At 46.3% G+C, this 25,066-nt stretch overlaps 10 protein-coding genes across 10 annotated transcripts; 6 read left to right on the top strand and 4 right to left on the bottom strand.

The window, feature by feature from the left end:
• Positions 1–114: 114 nt before the first annotated feature.
• Positions 115–2,418, top strand: GLAREA_04409 (Protein kinase-like (PK-like); the record flags this gene model as incomplete). The annotated part of the gene is made up of 6 exons (XM_008086786.1): positions 115–957; positions 1,006–1,087; positions 1,139–1,486; positions 1,535–1,997; positions 2,049–2,136; positions 2,185–2,418. 6 exons carry the CDS (start codon positions 115–117, stop codon positions 2,416–2,418), a joined length of 2,058 nt encoding a protein of 685 aa, XP_008084977.1.
• A 593-nt stretch (positions 2,419–3,011) lies between these two features.
• GLAREA_04408 (Metallo-hydrolase/oxidoreductase) lies at positions 3,012–5,993 on the top strand (the record flags this gene model as incomplete). Its single annotated transcript, XM_008086785.1, has 1 exon — positions 3,012–5,993. The coding sequence occupies one exon, from the start codon at positions 3,012–3,014 to the stop codon at positions 5,991–5,993; it is 2,982 nt and encodes a 993-aa protein (XP_008084976.1).
• Positions 5,994–6,608: 615 nt separating this feature from the next.
• On the bottom strand, positions 6,609–8,417 carry GLAREA_04407 (uncharacterized protein; the record flags this gene model as incomplete). Its single annotated transcript, XM_008086784.1, has 1 exon — positions 6,609–8,417. The coding sequence occupies one exon, from the start codon at positions 8,415–8,417 to the stop codon at positions 6,609–6,611; it is 1,809 nt and encodes a 602-aa protein (XP_008084975.1).
• An 843-nt stretch (positions 8,418–9,260) lies between these two features.
• GLAREA_04406 (uncharacterized protein) lies at positions 9,261–10,835 on the top strand (the record flags this gene model as incomplete). The annotated part of the gene is made up of 1 exon (XM_008086783.1): positions 9,261–10,835. The coding sequence occupies one exon, from the start codon at positions 9,261–9,263 to the stop codon at positions 10,833–10,835; it is 1,575 nt and encodes a 524-aa protein (XP_008084974.1).
• A 996-nt stretch (positions 10,836–11,831) lies between these two features.
• Positions 11,832–14,114, top strand: GLAREA_04405 (uncharacterized protein; the record flags this gene model as incomplete). The annotated part of the gene is made up of 1 exon (XM_008086782.1): positions 11,832–14,114. One exon carries the CDS (start codon positions 11,832–11,834, stop codon positions 14,112–14,114), a length of 2,283 nt encoding a protein of 760 aa, XP_008084973.1.
• A 699-nt stretch (positions 14,115–14,813) lies between these two features.
• Positions 14,814–15,098, bottom strand: GLAREA_04404 (uncharacterized protein; the record flags this gene model as incomplete). The annotated part of the gene is made up of 1 exon (XM_008086781.1): positions 14,814–15,098. One exon carries the CDS (start codon positions 15,096–15,098, stop codon positions 14,814–14,816), a length of 285 nt encoding a protein of 94 aa, XP_008084972.1.
• A 1,629-nt stretch (positions 15,099–16,727) lies between these two features.
• Positions 16,728–17,912, top strand: GLAREA_04403 (Cip2; the record flags this gene model as incomplete). Its single annotated transcript, XM_008086780.1, has 1 exon — positions 16,728–17,912. The coding sequence occupies one exon, from the start codon at positions 16,728–16,730 to the stop codon at positions 17,910–17,912; it is 1,185 nt and encodes a 394-aa protein (XP_008084971.1).
• Positions 17,913–18,762: 850 nt separating this feature from the next.
• GLAREA_04402 (uncharacterized protein) lies at positions 18,763–19,958 on the bottom strand (the record flags this gene model as incomplete). The annotated part of the gene is made up of 2 exons (XM_008086779.1): positions 18,763–18,950; positions 18,998–19,958. The coding sequence occupies 2 exons, from the start codon at positions 19,956–19,958 to the stop codon at positions 18,763–18,765; spliced, it is 1,149 nt and encodes a 382-aa protein (XP_008084970.1).
• An 843-nt stretch (positions 19,959–20,801) lies between these two features.
• GLAREA_04401 (uncharacterized protein) lies at positions 20,802–23,291 on the top strand (the record flags this gene model as incomplete). Its single annotated transcript, XM_008086778.1, has 7 exons — positions 20,802–20,857; positions 20,909–21,119; positions 21,168–21,452; positions 21,505–21,592; positions 21,647–21,920; positions 22,003–22,631; positions 22,714–23,291. The coding sequence occupies 7 exons, from the start codon at positions 20,802–20,804 to the stop codon at positions 23,289–23,291; spliced, it is 2,121 nt and encodes a 706-aa protein (XP_008084969.1).
• A 340-nt stretch (positions 23,292–23,631) lies between these two features.
• GLAREA_04400 (uncharacterized protein) lies at positions 23,632–24,373 on the bottom strand (the record flags this gene model as incomplete). Its single annotated transcript, XM_008086777.1, has 3 exons — positions 23,632–23,934; positions 23,983–24,097; positions 24,150–24,373. The coding sequence occupies 3 exons, from the start codon at positions 24,371–24,373 to the stop codon at positions 23,632–23,634; spliced, it is 642 nt and encodes a 213-aa protein (XP_008084968.1).
• Positions 24,374–25,066: the final 693 nt, after the last annotated feature.

Here is a 25,066-nt window from a genome sequence, read left to right as displayed (position 1 = left end):
TCAAGGCCGATTCACCATAGTCAAGCTTTGGGGCGAGTCCACCATCCAAATTTCGGCCGGCTCAACGTACCTGCGAGCCCACGACACATACGGGTGCGAAACGACGACATCTCAATGTCTACCCCATCGACTCTTCCTCCCCATCATCCCAACTACGGATATCCTCATCATCAGGCATACCAGTCCACTGGGACTTATCGAGCAAACAATACCCTTTTGAACGGCGGCAACCGTCTTGGGGCGTCTTACAACTTCCCGACTCCATCGAGTAACGACACCTCGTCGAATAGCATCATTGCAACCGACCCCTCACGCACGAGTCAAACCGCGACACACGCATCTGCTAGATATAGCAGCAGACCAGACAATATGCCTTCGTCATCCTCAGTACCTACTTCCAAATCGCAAAATGCCAGAAAGAGACAGCGATCTCGAGAACCAAGAAAGCCCGATTGGAAAAAATTCTACGAGAAGGGCCTACCGGAAGAAGTCATTGTCATCGACGACTCCCCAACGCCGCCTCCCTCAGAATCTCTCCCTTCGCATCAACACGTTCATTCTGGGGGGGATAGTCGGCAACCACAGAAGAAGAGGAAACGCGATGACGTCGGAAATACTTATGACCCCGTATACGGGCATTCCCGTTCTCTAAACCATACTCCTGACTACAAGAACTCGGCGTCGGGGTCCACAGTTTCGACTGACAGGACAACTTCAGCAATCCATACTACAGCGGCGACCTCTCTGGGGTCGCATTCGTCGAATGGTCAGAATGGCTACGAGGCGGCAGACGTGCAGCCAGGGCACAAGAGAAAACGAACCGCCACAAGACTCTCAATCGCCAACGAAGCAAAACGGAGAGAGCTAGAAGTGAACGGCGATCCATTCACAAATTACAAACCCCCGCCTAACCCGCCCATAAAAGCACCTGATGTACATGTTAAGGTTGTGGCAGATGTGAGTACCACTGTGTATAAAATAAATCGCTTTTGCTAATCAATCTAGAACTCGCACACGAAACATAGCAAAGTTGATGACGACGATGGCCATTACATTGTGGTCCCCGATACCAATCTCACCGATCGATGTAAGTTAAGACATTTCCACTCGGTCAATTCCTCCGCTTATCCCTATATAGATCAAGTTACGAAGTTACTGGGCCAAGGAACCTTTGGCAAGGTCGTTCAAGCTCGAGACTTGAGGAAGAACAAACTTGTGGCTATAAAGATCATTAGATCCGTCCAGAAATACCGTGATGCGTCCAGGATAGAGTTGCGAGTCTTATCAACCCTGAAAGCCAACGATCAGAATAACGACAACCGATGTATACACCTCCGAGACTGTTTCGATTACCGGGGGCATATCTGTATTGTCATGGACCTACTGGGTCAAAGTGTCTTTGATTTCCTGAAGGCAAATTCATTTGTGCCATTTCCAAACAGTCAGATCCAAAATTTTGCCAGGCAGTTATTTACCAGTGTTGCTTGTAAGTTGATCCATCGATTGCAGAAAGTGTTAGCTAACAACTTTACAGTCTTGCACGATTTAGACCTCATCCACACTGATCTCAAACCAGAGAACATTCTCCTATGTGAGAATAGCTACCAAGCATTCACATACAGTCGTCGGATTCCTTCGTCTTCAACGACGCAGAACCGCCAAGCGGCTCAACGAAAAGTGCTACTCAGTACAGACATTCGGTTAATTGACTTCGGCTCTGCTACCTTCCAGGACGAATATCACTCCTCTGTTGTTTCGACGCGTCATTATAGAGCCCCAGAGATTATACTGGGACTCGGTTGGTCCTTTCCTTGTGATATATGGAGTATTGGGTGTATTCTAGTGGAGTTTTTTACTGGGGATGCCTTGTTTCAGACCCACGACAACTTGGAGCATTTGGCTATGATGGAAGCAGTCTGTGGTCTTAAGTTGGATACGACTTTAATTCAGTCAGTTAACAGCATGGCGAAGCGTAGTGGTGGTAATCCGGCCGCGAAGTAAGTGCATTCCCACTGTCCTCCTTGTTACATATCCTAACTTTGTGCTAGATTCTTCAAGCGGTTAAAATTAGACTATCCCCAGCCCGAGACTACCCGGGCCTCGCGAAGGTTCGTAAAGGCGATGAAACAATTAGACGTAAGCTCGATCTTGGGAGTGTGATTATCGACGTGCTAACAGATGTAGGAAATAATCCCTGAAAACAACAAATTTAACCGGAACTTCCTAGATTTATTACACAAGATATTCGTATATGACCCATCTAAGCGGATAACTGCAAAGGAAGCTCTCCAACACCCGTGGTTCAAGGAGGCAGCTACTCCTGATGACGGGACAGAAGCTACAAAGATTAAGCTTCAACGAGAACAAGCAACAACAGAAGCAGCGGCAGCTGCCAGGATCAATAGCTATCGCCATTGAATGTTGATTTGGACATGATGCATGAAATGACGGCGTACTTGGGTCTATCTGGCGAACTGCATTACTACGTTTGGATCACAACTTGTTGGGACCACGCATTGGGGCGGGCTTAATGTATTCAATTTATATGGTGTTGTGAGAGGCGTTGTGCCTGGGGTTCTTCGTTGTGGCATAAAACAGCGGTGTTTTCACGCAAAGCAATGAAATACCTAGCGAAAGTATAGGACAAAGTAAATCAAATGACCTCACTCTACATAACCTGATCGTTTGTAATCTTACTATGGTTCTCTAAAAATCTAGAGTTGCTGAATCTGCACTGAGGTTCAGTTAAAATACTACGCAGTTTTTCTCAGGCACCATACCCAGAATATGCTTTCCAGAAAGATGATTTCTTGTAAATCAGAATGCGTTTTTAGAACATTTCAATGCTTGTATGGAATTATACCTGCAACGACTTCACAAGGGCAATTGTGAGCATCACCTGTTGATAGTCGCCATCGGCGATTAGATTGTCTAAGCGACCAAAATTTATGTTCTCCATTGAGAATGCTAAGGTAGTCTCGACCTCTCTACAAACATCCTCTTTTCTTCCTATGCTTGATCGTGTTTGGGCTCAGACTCGCATATTGCGGTTTAACTGCGGTCATAATCAAGTACGCAGACTGTTCATTTCAGCAAATCGAGTTAGAGCCAATCAGTTCACTTCTAGACTCATTTTCCAACCTTCGTTTCCGCGCAGGACGATAGCCTCTCGACGCGCCTTGCAAGATCAATTTGACAACCCAAATCCCACCTCGATCAACCCAGCAGAGCATTGTGAAGAGATCATTGATGATTCAAGGCTTGCTCCCAATAGTCCAAATAGATTGATATCGCCCGGTCCATGTCTATTTTGGGGTACTAGATTGGTTCCTGATGAAGCTCCAAGGACGCTGAAAACATCTTTCGAATTCCCGAAGTTAACGCCAGAAACAGGTTATTACCTCACATTTCTCGACAAAGTAGAAGGGCTGCCGGTGAAGGCCCAATATCCGCCGCAAAATCCAATGAAGGTCTCCATACAGATTTTGAGCACGCCTACGGCAGATACGCCGGGCACGACACTCATACTCCATTTCAACGAGACGAGATACTTGATTGGCAATATCGCAGAAGGAACACAACGTAATGTGATCCAGAGGAAGGTCGGGTTAATAAAGGTCGGAGATATCCTTTTGACTGGCAATGTGGGATGGGAAACAGCGGGTGGATTGTTGGGCCTGATATTGACGGTCGCGGACTCGGCGGCAAGCTCTATGCAACACAGACAAAATCCAAGCGGAAAACAATCGAATATGGGGGGAAAGCCTAAGAGTGCGGAGAGTACCCCGAAACCTAAAAGGAATTCCTGGATGAACATCCATGGCGGCAAGAACCTCACGCATCTGCTTGCTACGGCGAGACGATTTATTTTTCGAAGGGGCATGCCATTACGATTGAATGAGTTCACTTCTAGAAAGGGGGGTAGGAAGGATTGGGAGCCCAGTATGCAGGATGATTTTGTCAACGTTTGGGCTATGGTTGTTGAACCGGAAGTGACAAATACTAGTAGCCCTAAGAAACGAACTCATGAAGAATTTTCTGGCAATGACGAAGCTGTGCGACTTGGGGAGGCTGATCTTCAAGATGAGGATATCAAGACTCAGATGAGACAGGCGGTAGTTGCTGATATGTTTGACTCAAACTGGAGAATGGACGCACTCGTCGTTAAGAAGCTATCCGAGGTGGCTCTCCCAGCCGCGATATTCGTACGGACAGAAGAGGGCAAAATAGAGAAGTATACTGGTCCAATGCCAACCGAGGGAGAGGATGTTCCCGACGTAGATGTACTAGTCAGAAATCCTTGGCCTGGAGCTCTGGTCGACAAGCTTCCTGATGCAACGCCTGTTACAAGCTCCGTTTGCTATCTCATAAAAACCCACATGCAGCGTGGCAAATTCGACCCGAAGACTGCTATAAAACTCGGTGTAAAACCAGGGCCTTTGTTTAGACAATTGACGGAAGGGAACTCCGTCACAATCGAAGATGGCACCGTAGTTACTCCAGATATGGTGATGGGCGCTTCTAGGAAAGGTTCGGGATTTGCCGTCGTCGAGTTACCAACCGTGGCATACATTCAAACTCTGGTAAACAGAGAAGAATGGTCTTCCGAGGATCTGATGGACGGGGTTCGTGCCATCTTCTGGATTCTCGGGCCCGGGGTTTTAGAGGATGCGAGAATACAGAAGTTTATGCAAGAACACAAGGGATGGGAGCATATTGTGTCTTCCAAGGACTGTTGCACAAACTACTTAGCTATGGAATCAGCGGCCTCTGCCGCTATCAAACTCCATAACATCGACCCCGACCGATTTCCGATACCTCATTTCAGTAATGTGTTAGAAAATCAAACTCAAGGCTCTCTACCTTATGAAATCGCCCGGCCAGGGCTAACCTTCGATATTGAGCCCAAATTTTTGCGGCATGATGAGACTGTAGTCCCTTCCTTCAACAGCGAGAGCATTGTTGAAGAGGCCAAGGATGATCTCACAGTTTCCGAATTAGCCAGCAAAGCAAAAGCGGAAATTGTCGACCCTGAATACCTCTCTATGCTTGAGGAGAAGCAGAAAGATATTCCCAGCAAAGATGCCGAAGTTATCACTCTGGGTACCGGCTCTGCATTACCCTCAAAGTACCGAAATGTATCTGCGACACTTCTTCGTGTCCCTGGATATGGCAGTTACCTTCTTGACGCGGGAGAAAACACTCTCGGACAAATAAAGAGAGTATTTGGCGACGAGACCGCAGAAGTTCTTCGTGATCTCAAGGCAATCTGGATCAGTCATCTCCATGCAGATCATCATCTTGGAACTACTTCTATCATCAAAGCATGGTCCCAAGAAACCGCGAAAGACGTGAAGCTTAAGAATAACAGACTCTGTATAATCTCTCACGCCGGAATGACAGAATGGGTACGCGAGTACTCACAAATGGATGATATAGGCATCGACCGTGTTGAGACCATCACCGTAGCGAGCTCCAAACAGAAGTTCTTCAAATATACTAATAATTTCACTGAAAAGCAACAGCAGGAAACTGGCATTAGCTCTATCCAGGCCTGCTCCGTCTCTCACTGTCACGGTGCCGCTGCAGTGGCCATCACATTCCCCAACGGCTTCAAGGTCGCCTATTCAGGTGACTGTCGACCCTCTGATGATTTCGCACGCATTGGTCAAGGTGCCACTCTTCTCATCCACGAAGCCACTTTCGACGATGAGTTACGAAATGATGCGATTGCCAAGAAACACTCCACCACCGGCGAGGCATTGATGATCGGAAGAAAGATGAACGCGCGCCGCATCCTCCTGACCCATTTCTCGCAACGATATCAGAAGATTCCCGTCATGGATGCCGGCGACCGCGATCAGATTGCTATCGTGGCTTTTGATTATATGAGAGTTAAGATTGGAGATTTTGCAAAGGTGGAGAAGTTTAAGCCGGCGTTGATGAAGCTTTATGAAGAGGAGATTCAGGATATGGAGGAGGAGGTGAGGTAATCACATAGGTTGATGTTGTATTTGGGGGGTGGTTATGCATTGCTTGGAGTTGCTGGAGGTCACAAGCTGTATGAGATATTTAAGAGAGTTGGCATGGAGGATTAGAGGCATTGTGTCCCACATTTCAGCTCCTATATTGTGTTGGTAGTCTAGAAGATAAAATATACTGTATTATATACTAGCTGCCACTTGATGGCAAGCCTCTTCTTCCTTACAGAAGTTCTGGGTTCTGCATCCAAAGTGCTCGGTCGATTTACGTCGCTGTGCACGAAACAATTGGCAGTACCTTTCGACTACTTTCCGCCCTTGGTCTGAATAAGTGACACACAGAGTCGGGTAGTTCTGGCCCCCAGAGATCACTAGACGAAACATAGGTTCTTGCGCCAATCTAATGAATGGATATTCACGTCCGACCATCACTCACCCACCATGTTCATCGCGGGTCTGCTAAGTCATAAGTCGTTATTTTTACTAAGAACACACGATGGGACTTGCATTACTGTCTAGCGTCACATATTGCACAAAATTTTGGTTGGTATGTATATACATTCTCTTCACATCTAGTTCTCACTCCCGTCACCCTCTACCATCCTCATCCCATCAACGCCCCCCATCCTAAAACACCTTAGGCACATCCCCATAAGGCCACCCCCGCCAATACTCCACCATCGCAGCATACACAATCTCTTCACTCACATACCGCACCTTTTCATGCACATACCGCGTGATGTCCTCGAACTCGTCGGCCGCTTCCTGGTCGTGCTCCTCCGCGTCGATGGTGTCCCATGATGTGGGGGGATTACGGCTACGGGCGCGTTGTTGGAAGAAGGATAGCGTTGTGTGGAAGTTGTGGCGGGCGCGGTGGCGGGCGAGGAGTTGTTGGGCGGTGGGCTGGGGAGGAGGAGGTTGTGTGTGCTGTGGCTCCTGGATGGGTTGGGTGGTTTGGTCCTGGTAGGGGAAATGGTTCTCTGGGACGAATTGAGCCGGGTGATGGGTTGGCTCGAATTCGGAGTTAAAGTTCCATTGCTCTGGGAGGACCTGAGTGTTGTAGTTGGGGTAGTACAACTGGGTTTCCTGAACGTTATGCTGGAGGTGTTGGTTGGTGAGGAACTCCTGGTTGGGGTGCCATTGCTCTGCAATGACTTGATTGGTGTACTCCGGGTAGTAGAACTGGTTCTGTTGAACGCCGTGGCCAAAATTTTGTGTGCGTTGGAACTCATGGTTAGGATTCCAATTCTCCGAGATGACTTGGCTGTCATAGTTCGGGTACTGGAACTGGGCTATTTGGAAATTGTCCTCGAAATTCTGTCTACTTTCGAACTCGGTGAAGTTCGATGGCCCTTGAAATATCGGCGCGTTGGGGTTGAACGCTTGACGATATAATTGCTCGTTATTTTCGTGGAAGTTACCATTAGCGACGAACACATCCAAGCTTTCAGGACGCCATGTCTCCGGGACTGGCAGGGTGTTGCAGTTGGTGGCTTGCTGGTGGGAACAGTCATCATTTTCAAGAAAGTTGCCGTTGCCGGCAGAACTGGTTGTAAAATCTAGAGGAACAAAGCTTTCTACACTCGCTCGGAGAGCTAGCAGAGTATTTGGCGGTCTGGTAGCTAGGGAGGCTTTTGGCGATTCGGGTGTAGTAGGATTTGAGCTGGGTACAGAGGATGATGAGGCCGTTGATGGATCGAGAGGACTAGTGTCGTGCTGTGCTTGAAATGTCGGATTATTTGGGATCCGTGTCGAGAAGGTTGGTTCAGCTTGCATCGCTTGCAAAGATGCGTTTCTTTCGATCTCGGCGACGATTTTATCGATTTCATCGCCCCCTGGAGCCTCGAATTGGGTCTCAGTATCAAGAATATGTAAAGGGCTGTCGCATTCTTCCTCGTAAGTCCCAAACTCAGCTCTTTCAAGATCTTCCCAATACTTGAAGTACGAGTAGTCCTCAATCTCTTCCCCCCAAACCTCATACTCAAGATCTGCACTCTCTAGAACATGCCAGACGTCCTTCTTCAAATCCTCTAAATATTCCGCATTAGCCAACTCAGTAACCTTGTTCCACAATAACTCATTCCAATACTCTTTCCTCTCAATCGCAACCGGTTTCGGCAAGTGATCGCATCCCTCATCCGAGCGTCTGAACTCAAACGCTCTGGTATCGTGGATTGGTACTTTCCTCCGGAACTCAATGTCGTACTCACACCACGGACACTTGGATCTGGAGTGTTGAGTACGCGCTGTCCAACCAGGATCAGATTCTGAGACAGAAAGAATTGTAGGACAGGCATGGTTAGGTGAGGGACATGGACACTCAGAGTGGTGATTTGTTTCTGTTACGAAGTGTCCGCAATGATGGAAGCAGGTGTGGAGTTGGGAGCAGTCTAGATTAGGGGGAAGAGAGTTATCGTTTTGTGTTTGGGACGCCATGATCGTGGGGTTGATGGCTGTGATGGGATGGCTTCTGGGCAGTTATGCAAAGACGACTTAGCACAAATGTTGAGGTATGTAAAAGTTCGATGAACGGTTTCAGTTGAGACTGGATATAACACTACTAAACTAACTGTTTTACAAAAGCTTAGGGGTTACAAAGCAGTGACCTGTTTCTTTATCATGAGGTTAGGAACAGTATATTGAGACACAGTACAATGAAGATTTGGCCGTGAGTGAGACAGTAGAGGCACTGACCTCGATACTTGGCCAGTAAAATGACTCTTTTCATTGAATCAACGGAGTCCGACATAAATCAGTGCATTCGGAGTATTCCGAGACCATGTTCTGAATGTTGGCAATATGCTATGTATCAATGCGCGGTTTTCTTTCTACTGCACTCCATCAAATTCGGCTTCACAGTATGAACTTACTTCTTCAAAGAAGTCATGTACGTTCGATTTCACAAGCTGTAGCGATAAATCTCTGGGGGTCACCCATGAGCAGTGACTCTTTAGAACTTCAATTCCCATTGCGAACGAGTACGTTTCGAAAACAACGGAATAAGGATATTCTTGGGTTGTACGATCATTTCTTCGCTTGAAGCATTGATTCAGTTTAGGGCGCAAAGATCCATTAACAAAGACAGAGAAAGCGAAGAGCGTTTTCACAAACAACAAAGAGCCAGAACAATGTTATTGTTCAAAAGACAGCCATGATTAAGCCAGACAAACGAATAAGTATAAGTTGCAACATCATCCCTCATCAATCCTACAACCCAAAGCTTCCAGCTTGTTACACGCCAAGTCTTGTTTGATTACCCAAGAGTCGAAAACACCAATCATGGCGCCAGCAGAGCCTCCTTCCAGACGTTTACTGACAGAGTTGAGTGATAGCGACGTGGAAAGACTTACAAGAGTCCTTATGCTCCATGATGGAGAAGTTCAAAATGAAGCATGGTTCGCTAAACAAGAAACGAAAATCAACACCCTTCCTAAAGAAGTTCTTGGGCCAAGGAGCGGACTTGGGCGAGCTTTAACAAGAGTCTCAGAAGCTATGGATCTACATCCTACCCAAAAAGCAACATTGTGCTTGACGCACAGGAGACTCGAACCTCATCTGATTCGTCGCATCTTCATTCATGTGTCAAAAGAGGTCACAGTTCGCAACTCTGCCATTTCTACTTGCACGAATCTTCCAGACGGAGTAGCTTTATGGCTCAAACGCCTTCAAACTATCAACGCTCTATGGATGTCACCAGAACTCTATCGTTCAGCCTTCGACGCTATGCCTTGGGATGAGCGACCTGAACAAATTAGGAGTGGGTGTGAGGCTTGTATTCTTTCGGTTATTGGAGGCGCTCCAATTATGTTGTTGGATCTTCATAATTCGGCGCTCAGTCGAGAGAAGAAGGATGCTAAACGAAAACCTGCAATCATGCGGTTTACGGATCATTGGTTGAATCACAATGGAGTCAAACCTCCGGAGAAGTTTTTTGAGATCATGAAGCAGATCAAAACAGTTCGACGAGCCCAACTAGAGGCGAGACGAGCACGACGGGATCAACGAAAACGGGGAACATTGAAGACCAATGAATTCAGTGCTCAGTCTGACGTTGGAAACTTGGGCTTTACTTTCGCCGACAAGCCAGCCCGAAAACAATTTGAGGATGAGGAAATTGCAGAAGGAGGGGAGGAACTTATCGGGATCTTCTACACCGACAAGCTCGCCCACGGAAACAATCGAGATATAGTACGATATTCTGCACAAGGAATGCATCCTGCTTTTCGCGCATCGATGGTCTTTGAGCCAACACGTCCAGCCACTGGTAAGTCTTCTCACTCTGTTTATGACAGAAATTCCTCTTCCTTCCCCAAGCGTGCGAATACCACACGTATTCCATATAGTGCGAGAGAAGATCCATCAAGCGATGGATCTTCTAAGTTCCCGAAGTATGGCAAGTTTAGAAACTCATCTCTTGAACAGTTACCAACTCAAGCCGAAAATGAATATGGCGCTCCACGTACAGGTCGACCAACTCATTCATATCATCCAACGGACGAGCCCTCGCAACCCAGTGGTTATGGAGGAGCCTATGACGAAGGCGAATACATCCCGCCTAGGGTTCCAATTGCTCGAATGCCACGCAAAGGACCGTCCACTGCCTCGATGTGGTCGGACGGCTCGGCCTTAAACACCAAAGCTGAGAATGATAGATTGGCTCGCGATCGTGCTGATGCCTACAGTAGCCTGACCGGAGAAGAACCAGAAGATATTCCTGACTCTCGGGGGGTTGCACGGCAACGACATAATCAAGGTCCACCTCCTTCTATGAATAACAAGCAGTGGAACCATGTCAGAATGTCTTCCGCAGATTCTATTGCCACTGACGAGACGAGATGGAGTGCTTTTCGATAAGCGTTGGATCTGGTCTTTAAATGGTTGTAAGCAATAGGATCAAAATGTCGCATGGATTAATAAGGCGTTTGGTTTTTTTTGTACAGTCAGCATGAATGAATAAAATTGTTTGAAAATAATCACTTCTTTTCCCTTCCCTCATCCTTGTATATTCGCCCATTCACCAACCCCCGATCAAAAATTCCATCTTCATAAATGCAAACCCGCACAATTGTTCCGCCTAATAAAAAACCTCCAATCACATACAGAAACATCACACCATCATGCCAGCGCACCGTCGTCTCAGTATTTATGACATCCTGTTTAATAAAGCAAGTGGGGAAATATTCCTTTTTCGAGACTAGGACGACACTACATGTGTTGCGGTCAATATTTTCTGGTTCGCTTTGCTCGCCGAATACTTCTTTTCAACGTTTTGTTCAATATTCTGCTCTTCCAAAATGATCGTCAACTGATGACGTAACAATTATGAATATCTTTCTATTGGTAGCAACACTTGATGTCAAAAATAGTTTTTCTAATATTTCACTTGAATTCCTCCATTCGAAATTTTGTTTCCTGCACTAATGTGATGTAACTTCTAAGCGGCATCTTCTAACGGTAATGAAATATGTACACCACTTTCAAACGGTATAATTTCTCATTGTTTTTGAATAATATAGTAGATTTATGCTTTCGAACTCCATATTGAAGGATTAATGTAGCAAAGTCGTACTCTGAAAGAATTTCGTCACTCTTACCACATATTGCTAGATGTGAAAGGAAAATTGTTCTTTGTTTTCGAATTCGTCTGAAAGAAACAACAACAAGCCCCCTTTGTTGCTCGCTTAGAACAGCCCAATCAACTGAACAGTTTGTCCAGTCTAAATAAGATAATTACTCGAGCTCCACATCTTTTGTCATTTTATGATTTTATGATACAAATAAAACTCAATAATTTGACCGAGTCTTTCGAGTACTTACACTCAAGATAAACAACCACAACAAAAAGCAAGCATGTCACAACCAGACAGAAGCCGCTTAACATCCCTTTCAAAAGAAGAGTGCCTTGCACTAATTCGCCTACTTTCAGGACCCAGTGGACTTCCACACGATGCAGAATGGTTCGCAAAACAAAAACACAAAATCGAAAACCTACCCAAAGCGCTCCTCCGGCCTTCTAATCCTCTAGCACGAACCCTGAGCGCCATGAAGAGACCGCTAATACACTTTAAAATTGGCGAAGAAGGTGCGCAGCTTTGTAAAGTACACAAACCCTTGAACCCACAGCTAATCCGCCGTGTATTCCTCAGTATCAGTCAAGAATGTACAATTCGAAATCAATATTTTCAGAAGAAGGGCACGGATTTACCAGACAAAGTATACGTATGGACCAGACGTATAGAATCTATCAACAGTCTGTGGATGTCTCCTCAGCTTTACTTCTATACTTTCAATGCATCTTCTAAAAGTCCGCATTACGAACGTGTTCTTTCGGGATGCGAGGCTTGCATCGTTGCTACAGTCGGTAGCAACTTGCAAATCATCTTGGATTTGCATGCAAGCCTTATAAGCCGTGATTGGACAGATCATGAGCCTCATCTCTTAAGATTCGTCACAGAATGGCTTCATAATATCGGCGGATCGGCTTTGATACCTTGGAACGAAGAGTTTGGCGACCATCTTATGACGCTCCGTGAGACGATGCGTCGGGAAAGATATCCCAACGGTAAGCGTCAAAGTGAAGAAGCTAAGAGGAGTTCCAAGCAAAGTGTCAAGGATGGGCAGAGAAGATCCCCTTCAATGACACGTTCTTTCTCTAAACTTGGGAGGTCGCCCTCAATGAAATCATCCAAGCTTCAAAGAACACCAAGCCAGAAGACCAAAGACACCCCGCCAAGCCCGACTGTCGGGTCACCCAAAAGTCATTCTATAGGTGGAACTCCCTATCGGTACGTACCGCCGTCTCATAATCCTTATGAGGATACACCTGAGTCGGAGATTACTCCCTCCTACTCCTACCCCGAACCTACTGCTGATCTTCCAGCAGGCAGTGGCATTGAGGACATAGACAGCACCGAAAACAACATTAACGAACAGCCAGTAGATGAAATAGCAGACTCGATACTAGACTACTATTTATCTCGTTACTCGATGATGGCCGGCGAGGAGATGGACATTACGAGCTTGGCAGAGGGTATGCATCCAGCATTTCGCAACACCATGTTTGGAAATGATCCGACTGGTCAGTATAGCAATGTTGGGGGTAAAAGCCGTCATCACCCTTCGACTTCCAAGTTTGGAAATCTTCCTGTTCCTGCCGAAATCAAATCCGAAAAAGCCAATGGCGCCTATACCGCCAGCGTGTATAGTCAGGCCCCTTCAAAAGGTTACTTCGCTCCTTCGAGTAAACCTTTCGACGGTGAAAGACCACGGTCGTCCGCGACCAGGCCTCCAACACGGCGAGGAGGTTCCTCAGTTTCTGGAAGCAACAATGACCCTTATGGATTGAACGATCTCCCTAAGACTAAGGAGAGAGTGGAGTTGAGTAGACCTCTCGACCAGGGAAGACCACGATCATCTGCGACTCGACCTCCGACTCGACGAGGATCCACCACTTCTCGAAGCGACAGCGATCCCTATGGATTATACGACCTTCGTAATTCCAAACAAAACGAAGAGCGGGGATCTATGAGAACAGGATCGATCAGTCGAGCAGGCTCAGTCAAAAGTTCCAGACCTAAGATCGCGCTTTACAAGGAGCCATTTTACTCACTAGACTCTAGGAGCAATCTAAACCAAACTTCTTTGCCACAACAACAAACCAGAGCAGATCAATCAACCCTCAATGTTCCGTACGGACATGCCTCGAGAGCCGAGTCCATCTGGATCGACGAAGACGTTCGCGCATCGATCGCAACCCATTCAACCGCTGAATCATCCCAATCCTACCTCGAATGGAAGCAAAAAGCGCAAGAAGAGCGCGATGAAGTATTCCGAAACCTGACAAACGGCCTGACTGAAGCTGAATTCCAAGCCAAGTACAAAGATCTCGAGATCTCAAAGAGCGACAAGTCTCTCCGGAAAGGTAAGAGCATCAGACCAAAACCACCGCCAAGTATGTATAATAGTAAGAACCAAGGGAGAAAGATGATGCCTAGGGAGAGCAGGAGTAGTCGACGGACTGGGGCGGGGAAGGATATGGGCTCGGATATCATGCGAGGGATGAGACAATCGCTGGGCTCAGAGTCGGATAGGTCGACGGGGACGAGATGGAGCGCTTGGGATATTGGGGATTAGGATCGAGGGGAGGAGTTCGAATTTGGTGCGTAAGAGTTGTTTGAATTTTAATGTAATGAATGACGAAGTAAGAGCTACATATAACCGTGATAGAAAATTTTGTGACCACATACGCCGCGATGATGCCTGAACGGAGTCCATGAACTTATTTCCTCGAATCAAAAAAAGCTTGACAAACAAGTCCTCAGCTTGACTAAGGTGTTGATTCTTATATGCGTAGATAGGAATTAAACGCCACATTTTCCCAGACAAGTGAGGATAACGTGATGTTGTAACTAACGACTGACAGAAATGATGGTGTTTCTCAGCTTATAGACTGACGAGTTATTGTGAAACACCCGGGATGGCCACAAATCTGATCTAATGAACAGTAACCGCAACATCGAGATTTATGATGCCATGTTTCAATGCTATCTGTATGGGTTTGGTCTTACTGTTCATGGAGCTATTTGCTATGCGGTTAAGACTCCCTTTTTAGATAAGCGCAAGTTCTTTTCTCATATACAGAGAGAAAGCAAGACTGCACAGGATCATAAATTCTGGGGCATAGACTGCCATTGTCAGGTTTGCTGGATTTTACAATGGAAGTTTTACTGTCAAGCCAACCACTAGGGCAAGCGACATCCAGAAAAGTCTCAAATAACACAAGCCTTGCATATCATTTTCGGGGCTACCTCTGATCGATCAAGTAGCCAGCCTCTAAGACGTTGCTGTGTATGTCACCGGGAAAGAAGTTCTCTGCCTTGATATGCTGGTACTGCACAATGCAACCTTCGCGGCGAAGCGCTTGGCTTTGACATCTGCAAGTGATCCTTCGGCTAGCCACACAGCGGAGACAACGAGCTCTGCAAAGTTGGCTTCATGAATCATAAGTGCAGATTGTCCAAGCAAACCGTAGAAGGGACTTGTACAGTGCTCTGATTTCTTTCCAGTTTCCTTGGGTACTCTCTTGTCTGTCTTTTGCTCCACGAAAGTAAGGGTCATCGCGTGATGAATGAGGGAAAATACGAATCATCCAAGACAAAGAAAGACAAGTCGACAGAAGTTGTAATCCCAGCTGCAATAGGGGAAGCCGCAAGTTTAGTGTACATACCTGGTGAAAAGCTTGCTGTCATCAAAACCTGTCACCCGATCTCCACGCCAAGCAAAGGATGAAGATACTTACGCACTGCTTCACACCTTTACCAAATTTTCTAGCTGACCCGTGATAAGTCGTCTAGCCCGGATAATGCTCCTACTTAACACCGGACAAGAGGTTAGCGGGAATAACGGTTGATCTGATTGTTTCCATAGTTAGATGCTCATGTCTTATGAGAGGGTTTGTGGAATCGGAAGTTTGAGGGAATGATGCTTTTAATGATGAAATGAGACAAGCGGTAGCGAGCGAAAAGCACTCTAGTTCTGTGTGCTGACAAGTCTCTTGAGTATCAAGTGGCCTAGAACAAGATCAATGGGTTCGACAGGCAGATTCTAGGTTCCAAATTGTACCACCATTGAGCTTTCTGCTTGTGCACACTTTTGCTCAAAATAATATCTCCGAAGTCACTCTTCCTAGAATTCAGTAGCAGATAGTCAGCAAAACTTACTATACCGAATTTTCTATCGCTTGCTAAAGTTTGCATAGCCCCCACGAACTATTTGATCCTGAAAGTTCTTGAGTCAGCAGGGGATAAGTTCGTTAAAGCAACCACCTTCCATTCCTGCCTGCAATTCTGGCATGGGTCAAATTGCGTGTCCACCGTTAAGCTCTCTGTTACCCGAAACAAGACGGTGGAAGCATTGAACTTTCACCGTGGTGCTTACGAATACCACAAACCCCACAATGGGTGAGTTGTCCCACTTGTACGAGTCGCCCAATGAGAGTGATGTAAATAGAACTGAGAGTCCAGTCAGTCATTGCAATATGCGTCCATGAAACAATCATACGTTGCAGAGAACTGTAGGAACACAACTGCCGCACCTCATTGCTTGTTCACACCACCTCTTCTCCTTCAGGCTAGAATTTACCATAAGTAAGCATTTATTGCTCAGTTGGCGAACGTTTCCTACGCCTCAGGACTGCAGCTGGCCCTCTCTTATGTCCATGATTTCCTCCAATGAGTAGCTGGTATAGCCTGTCAAACGTGCTGCAAGCCTGCGTCGAAAGCCACAATTAACCTTAAATATGTGTGTCCACAAATACTGCGGGAAAACTAATATCCTGGGATTGAGAAACCCTTCTCAAATATCTCGACTTCTCGTCAACCCCGCAGAGCGTGTTCTTATGACTTCTATGAAGTACGGTTAAATCTGTAGACTAATTGCGAACTCTTCGACGACAATTCCTCAGAAAGCACCACTCAACTGCGTAGATGGACGTGCTTTCAAGGCAGAATGTCAAATTGCTAATAATTAGGCTAGGCAAAGTGGTGCGGCCATTATATTTTCTGTGAGCATTTGTTTCGTGGAGAGTTTTAAGATGCCCCAATTCCTGGGATGAGGGTATAGGCTTTTCTCGATTTGCCGAAACCCAGATTATTAGGAGGCGAGAATGAGGTATAAGTATTCCTGGGTTTCACTCTTTCGATCATTAACAGAATAGTCTCATCCGATTTGTGGTTGGCGAACATCACCATGGTTTCCCTTCTTGCAACCGTTCTTTGTCTTGCAGTGGCGCCACTTGCAACGGCATATCCAAAAGCTGAAGCTGTTGAAGCCAGATGTGGGAATATTCCCAGCAACTATCAGCCTCCTTCTATTACCACCTTACCAGATCCCTTTACGTTTATCAATGGCGACCGCGTCAAATCGAAAAGGGATTTCAGGTGCCGACAAAAGGAAATTGCCGCTCTGTTTGCGCGATTTGAGCTTGGTGATAAGCCAGCTGCAGATTCTGTGAAGGGCTCTTTTGCCAACAACATCTTGACAGTTACAGTCACCAACAACAAGAAGTCGATCGCATTCAATGCGACCATCACATATCCCGAGAAGGGAAAGGCGCCATACCCTGCTATCATAACTTTGGGATATCCAAACATTCCGAAACTTGATGGTGTTGCATTCATCAACTTCCCCAATGATCAGATTGCCGGTCAAATCGGCGCAAGCTATCGTGGCCAAGGTCTGTTTTACGAACTTTACGGCAAGAATGCTAGTGCAGGTTCCCTCACTGCCTGGGCTTGGGGTGTCAGCCGACTTATCGACGCCTTGGAAGAAACCCGGGGGACAAAGATCAATGTCGAGTTCATTGGCGTAACTGGCTGCTCCCGTAACGGCAAGGGCGCATTCGTAGTTGGAGCTTTGGATGACCGTATTGGACTTACCATTCCACAAGAAAGTGGAACAGGAGGATCGGGCTGTTGGAGAGTAGCAGACGCAACGAAAGCTGCTGGCACCAACATCCAAACTGCAGCCCAGATCATAACGGAGAACACTTGGCTCTCACAGCGGTTTGATCCATGGACGACAAAGGTCTCTTCGCTACCAATCGATCACCACCTACTCGCCGGACTCGTTGCACCACGTGGCTTGCTTGTCATCGACAACGATATCGACTGGCTTGGCCCTACCAGTACCGCGGTCTGCATGGGTGTCGGACAGCTCGTGTACAAAGCTTTGGGTGAGACTGATGCATTTGGGTATTCAGACGTTGGAGCTCATAACCATTGCCTCTTCCCTGATTCTCAGAAACCACAACTAGAAGCGTTTGTGAAGAAATGGCTGTTTGATAAAGAAGTTGATACGGATGGGGTGTTTGTTACCTCCCGAAACATTACTTTGACAGACTGGTACAAATGGAAGGTGCCTAGACTTTATTAGTTAGGCTTCGAATGACATGGATGAGGGGGTATAAGCCTAGGATTTATTAGTTAAGCTCGAAACCACGTGAAGGAGAAGAAGCTCACGCCTAAGGTTTGCGAGACCCTGCCAATGGATGACACCAACAAGTCATTCAGCTTTAACGACCATACAATCTTTTAGTGGTGCTTTTTGGACTGTACATAGCTGTCAATAACAAACGCAATAGACCTCGAATCTTATGTATCGTGTAATTCGAGCTTGTGCCTTTGTGTTCTTGGCCTGACCATTTAAGATATGTGTCAATATGAGGTTAGAGGCAAGATGATCATGAAGTTGATGTCTGGAGTTCGTCAAAGATGTTTAAATGTATAGGTCCGTGCACTAGTGGGGTTTTTACCATTCTCGGCTGGGGAAAATAAACGCTTGCGGGACGAACCGGTTGCAGCGTGATCAGAATAGTACTAGAATAGGTAGAATAGAATAGAGCAATATATGGTGCACTCATGATGCAAAACATTGACTTTAGTCCAAAAGTATACGCTGTTTCCATTTATACAGAGGAGAGATACACAGCCTACTCAATCTAGATTGAATGTTGTGTCTTTCTAGATGCTTTTTCGCTCACCACAAATAGAGGCTCCACTACGCCAGTAAATTAATGCTTCAATTTTAACAGAGAAAAGGTATCTATATGCTTATCGTACAACTTTGGGACTTCGCTAATGTTTGTGCTTACTTACTATCAATAAGGACGTCGCCTCTAAATGCACCCTTAAGGTGTCCCATTCGTAAAATCATGATTTACAGAATCAACGAGGAAGTCTCTCCTTTCCGTACATAAATGAGATCTGCAGACTCAAGAGAGTCATCATACTCTGTTCTCTGCAGTCGTATCGCCTGCTAAAATATTTTCTTCAGTTGGTGTCGGCATCATGGTAGATTTCATCATATCCGATTCTTGTTCCCAGGTGTTTCTCTCGTGGCGCATGACGGATCGCACCCAGGGTATAGTGATTGCTCCCCACACGCCTGCCCAGAGGAATGGAACACCCCAGCCTGAGATGTATTAGCCAATGTAAGTCGATAAGTTAGTATGAACTCACCAATTCCATAAGCAACTTCTTCTGGGACGGGGTTGATGACAACCACAACAGTGCAAGCGACGGCCATGATAAGTCCACCAATGGACCAAAACCAAGATAGATCTCTCATCATTTTCCGGAATATCGGACTTGCTTTGTATCGTGAAGCCATACCTTCCCGGAAAGGCCGGCCTCCTCGTGCATTGACAGCAACAACATCTTCAACAATGTAATATACCCCCGGCCAGACCGGCTCCCCTTTTGGAGTGGAGCTAATTCTGAAAGGCGCTTTCCAGCCAAAATGGTGGTAAAGGCTGAGCAGAAAAACTGGCCCCGCCAGACAGTAAAGAATCGCAGGCCCTGGCATGGAAAGAACTCTAAGGAAGACATCGTGAGGTGCTGCGCCAACAATGAGAAGCGCGGTGACGACAGCGATCACTAAGACGAGGATCCAATTGGTAATATCGAAGGCCCATCGTTTATCGGTCCCTAGAGGCTTAAAGAATCGTGCCTGCTTGATGATAACCAGCCGGAATGATCGAACTGCGAACTCAATGTATGTTGGGCCACCCCATATCGCTGTGATGACTGCAAATGTAATGTATCCTTCAACATTTCCTCCAAATGTCAGGGCATAATATAGCAGAATTGGAACGATGCACGCATCGAATACCATCAATGCAATATATCCGCCAAGTCTCCATCTCTTGAAGCCATGTCGAAAAGTGAAGGGAATTTGTGGGAGAAGCTCCGGATGTTCGAGGTAATACGATTGAAGCGTGCTGGCGCGTCGATTATATTCTCGTTGACTTGCGGCTCGACTATCGTAGTAAACGCCATTGTGGTCTCGATCGGCTGGTGGTATGCTTTTAGAAGACGGTCTGCGAAGATTTTCGAATGTTATCCTGCCGGGAGGACTTTGAGGCGCAGGGGGTGAGCCCGAATCGGAATGAGATCGTGTACCGCGTATGATTTGAGGCATCTTGGAACAGAGTATGAGGAAACGAGAGGAAGACTAGAGGCGTAGAAGATCAAGATATTCCATCCTCTCCAGATGATATGGTTTCACAACTCACGCGATTTGGCATCTTTGATGACTACTGGACTTGCAGGACTTGAATGTCCGGGTGCAAGGTATCAATTAAAGCTGGGCACTGACATCATGAGGTTTGGCAGCTTACTGGCCGATCTCGTCCCGATTCGGTGGGAGCTGGCCCCGAGATGGATTCGGGCTCGGCCCCTTTAATCGATCCCGAAGCATTTCATCCCAAGCTATTATCACCAACCTCCTAATATTATTTTCCTTCCAACCTATCACACTCATTAAAATATCTGTCGTTCTTTCATTGTTACACCGACCCAGCCATGTTTCTTATAACCTCCTGACCTATAGGTTGCCTTATTCGTCAGTAACGTGATACGCGCCCAACTTCTGTCAGCCGCGCTTCTCACACTGTCTTTTTTCAGAAGTATTCTCTTTCGCAGCGCATCTTGAGCAGAAATGAGGAGAATTAACCACGGCTTGTCACATATTGTTGACGCTCTTCCTACCGGATACTGGGAAGAGGAGAAGAGCATCGAAGTACACCTGTCAACATCCACGGACATCCCGCCGAGCCTCATCAGCCTCGAAAACGCCTCGTTGAACCCCGAATAAACTCATCCCGTACAAGTGGATTCTCTAACGCGTTTCTTCAAGTCACAAGTCAAAATTACTCCTGAGATTACTTTGCTTTTGAGCGACCATAACACCATCACGTATCTATAATCGATCACTTCACGAGCTATTGCGTAGTCGCAACTTGAATCAAGGAGCCCGGTAAACATGCCTACCGTTCACAAGCGTCTAATATGTTGTTGCGATGGAACCTGGATGGACAGGTCAGTTAAATCGACTTCCAATTGTCCGAAGAACAACTCCTGACAACCTAGTGATGATGGATTTAACAAACCTACTCTGATTCCTTACCAACCTTATGCAACTGTACAGGTACCTTCCAACGTGACACGCATCTCACGTGCTCTAACTAGAGTTGGTGAAGATGGGATCCATCAAATCATTTTCTACCACGCGGGTGTAGGAACTTCGGAAGGCTTTCTAGACTCTTTCACTGGGGGCGCCTTAGGTAGAGGAATATCAGAAGTATGTGTATGTCATATCTGGTGGAAACAGCCACTAATGGACACTTAGAATATCCGGGAAGTTTACAGTTTCGTCGTCACAAACTACACTCCGGGTGATGAAATCATCCTGATCGGGTTTAGTCGAGGCGCTTTTACGGTCCGAAGTGTCGCAGGCATGATAGACAATATTGGTCTACTTACTCGATCTGGAATGGAGTCTTTCTATCCTATCTTCAAAGATCAGGAGAATTTTAGTACACCGAGCTACACAGACATATTTCCAGACGTACCATTTCCGAGGAAACCAAGAGGTCCAGGAAAAGGACGAGAATACAAGCGGCGACTGGAGGAGGTAAGTTGATGATTTCGTGAATCTTCTTGGAGACTGTTTCTAAATCTTGCAGATGGACCTCACCAGAGTATACGATCCCAATGGAAGCAAGATCTGCGTGAAAGCGGTTGCGGTCTGGGATACAGTAGGGGCTCTCGGCAGTATGTCATGCTTTCTCCACTTTTTTGCTACAGTAATTTTGACCTCTATAACAGTACCCAGCGTGTCTCTTGTATCAAGACTCGGATTGTCCCATTCGTCAAAAGAATACAAGTTTTATAACACTAATCTCTCAAGTATCGTCAAGCATGCCTTCCAGGCGTTAGCGCTTGATGAGCGTCGTCGTCCTTTTGCTCCTGCTGTGTGGGAAAGAAAGAGTACCAGCAGAGACGTGTCGACCGATTTGAGACAAGTTTGGTTTCCTGGGGCACACAGTAATGTTGGGGGTGGTTATGATGATCAGGAACTAGCAAATGTTTCCCTCGCATGGTCAGTTCTGTATACCCTTTTTCCTTTCTCTAATGTCAAAACTTCGGTGCCAAGCGAATATCGCAGAATCTAACTTTGACAGGATGATGGATCAGTTAGCCTCGATTGGTGTATCATTCTTAGATGAGGCTATTGAAATCGCTTATGAGCAAAATGCCCAGTATTATGTGAGGGAAGGCAGCAGTCAAAACTCCCGCATGAGCCGAAAAGAGAAACAGTGGGCGATCACCCCTATCTACGAGAAGCATCGACCGGTAAGACCATGGGCGCTCGGCAAGATATACGATTCGTCGTCAGCCATCTATACACTTGCTGGTAAGCAGTGGCGGACTCCTGGATTATATTTTTGCGCAGATCCAGAAACTGGTCTACCGACTAGTAAGCCATTGGAGAATACGAATGAACGCATTCATAGCTCCGTTCGGGTTCGGCTAGAGCTCGAGGGGCTTGGACTTGATGATAATGGGCTGTATGAAGCAAACGCCTTACCAAAGAAGCTTTGGAACCTTCGTCGCGTCAGGATTAAGGTGCAAGATCCTATTCCACCCAATGCTAGTTGGAGCGCTGGCACGCCTCCGTCTGATAGGAAGCCAGACGATATGAGGTGGATCTGGGAGTATTGTGGTCCAGAAGATAATGCTCCCAAAAAGGCATACATGGTGGAGGAAAGTCTTGGTCCATATGAAAGAAAATTGCTATTGATGAACAAGGGTAAGTAACTCTTTTTTGAATTAACAATAAGCTCGGACTTTCTTGCAAGCCTACAAAATTCCGCATACTAACACCAAACCAGGACGAAATCAAACCAAACGCCGCAAAAAGCGCAGAAAAGCCCCAACAGGCATCTCTACCACTACCACACGCATAACAGAAGAAACAGCTCGACTTAGCGGCACACCCACGCCTCTTCCCTACCGCGAAAAAGACCGCTTCCGCGAAAAAATCATCGTCCACGAGGAAGAACTTCATGATGAATATGTTGATGATCCTCGTGGTCCACCTCCCCCTTTTCGTGAGAAGATCCCGAGAACTCCACCACCGCTTGTACCACCCTCGCCGCCTATAATTGATGAAAGAAGAGAGAGGATGAGGTATGAGAAACGGGAGAATCGAACGCCGGAAATGCATTCTCCAAGATCTTCTAATGCGGGGATGAGGTATAGGGAGTTTGATGCTGTTGACAGGGAGAGGGAAGGCGGTTTTGAGAGGCCCGGGGGTGGGAGAGAAGAGTTCGCGAGGGTGAGCCGTGAGGAGTTTGGACGCGGGAGTCAGTATGGAAGGGGGAGTAGAGAGGAGTATAGGGATTTTGAAAGGCAGCCTACAGCCAGAGATCGGGAGTATGAGAGGGAACGGAGGGGTACTTTGCGGTGATTATAGGGAGTGGATAGGCGGATACGCTTGGGTTGGCTGATTGGGGGTTGGGTAATGGATAGAATGGGTTCTGGGCTGGTGTTCGAGTAGGGCAAAATAATTCGGGGAAGCATAGCGTTTAGATCATGTATACCCTAATGGAATAACGATTGTATCGATTGGGTAGCGTCTGGTGTAAAATATTTTCTCACATACACAAGACCATGAGGTTCTCCAAATTGCTTATTGTATCTTTACACGTGATCGGAGGACTGGAACAACCATTTTGAAGTCTGCATAAAGTCATCAAATTACCACATAGTTAAACAATTATCATTAATACCACATTACTACATCACATCTACAAATTCTTCTCCGGCGCACTCCCCTCACCCGACCCATACTTCCTAACATGTTCCTTCGCAGCATCCTTATCCGTTTCAAACTCCGCCACCTCCGGGCTATTCATATACTTTACAACATTATCAGCCTGCCATTTCTTAAATGAAAAGCCCACACCCTCATGGCTGTAATCCTTGTCATTAGCTTGATCTTTGTGATATTTCACACGGATGAAATCGCTGTGCACAGTCTCTGGGTCGAGAGAGAGCGTGACGAGCGCGTTGATGGTGGCAGTTTTGGGGATGATTCTGAAGGTCCAGGACTAGGTGGGTTAGTATGGTGGGAGGTTTGAGGGGGAAAGGGGAGTTACTTGTTCGTTTTTGAATTGGATTACTTCGTCGTCGCTGCGGACGATCTCGTAACCTTCGTTCTTCGATTCATTGAATAACTTTGGTAGCGCGAACCATTGACCAGCCATCTTGTATCTGTATAGAATTTAGATTCATTCTCCTGACTACCAGACATTCAATTTCTTACCGGTCATTCGCGTAGACGAATTGATCATCATAAACGCAATCTGGGGTATATCGCTTTACACGCTCAACAGTTGGGTTACAGCTGTACAGCTCAATGATATCGTCTATTAGAGCTTGTCTCGCCTTATCAAGTGGAATAGACTTAGATGGATCGGGTTTCCAATCTGCGGTAGCGGATGTTTGGCGGACTTCAAAAGCCTCTCCTGGTGCTGAGTTGGTGGCCATTGTGCGGTGTAGATTTGGTAATAATCTGGAAGTGTATGATTTGGTAGCTGTGCGTGTAAATGAGGTGATGAGCATTTATTCAATATATGTATAGTAAGTTAAACAGATTGTATGAACCAATCCTTATATACTCAATGAATAACAAGTGTAAGTGATGACATTATGCCAGCTATACCAATGATGTCAAGGGCCCTGTACGCGGGGTTTGACAAATGCCATTTTACTCTCGGGAACGTCGTCAGCTGTACGTTTCAAGCTGCGTTGTTGAGTACAACTAGAGCTATGCAAGGACATCCGGCGAAATCAAGCATCCGAATTGCGTAGATTCTGATCCAGATAGGATGGGAAAGCAAAGTGCTGACGTCGAGAGTAGAGCTAAGCGAGACCCGCATGCTTGTCGGACCTTTACTCCGCTCTCCGAGTCATTGGTTGCTATTTGAGTTCGTACAGAATGCTCAAATCTATGTTGAACATCAAAACTCTCTGACATATTGCATCAATTTTGATTATTTGTTGCTCTGCTCGTGGCCACGATGACAAGCTCGAGACTCAGAATTGATGCACTGTGCTTAAGTTTTTGGTGTGAAATTGATAGATCTTGTTGACCTTACAGATGTTAGGGGAGAATCCATTTTAGAAAACTGATTTGTATATACGATTCGAACTACCTTCCGAGTTTTATTTTTGTACCGA

The sequence above is a fragment of the Glarea lozoyensis genome (genome assembly GCF_000409485.1).
Source record: "Glarea lozoyensis ATCC 20868 chromosome Unknown GLAREA5, whole genome shotgun sequence".
NCBI classification, from domain to species: domain Eukaryota; kingdom Fungi; phylum Ascomycota; class Leotiomycetes; order Helotiales; family Helotiaceae; genus Glarea; species Glarea lozoyensis.
The sequence above is the reverse complement of the archived record's forward strand: the minus strand, read 5'-3'. Positions and strand labels throughout refer to the sequence as shown.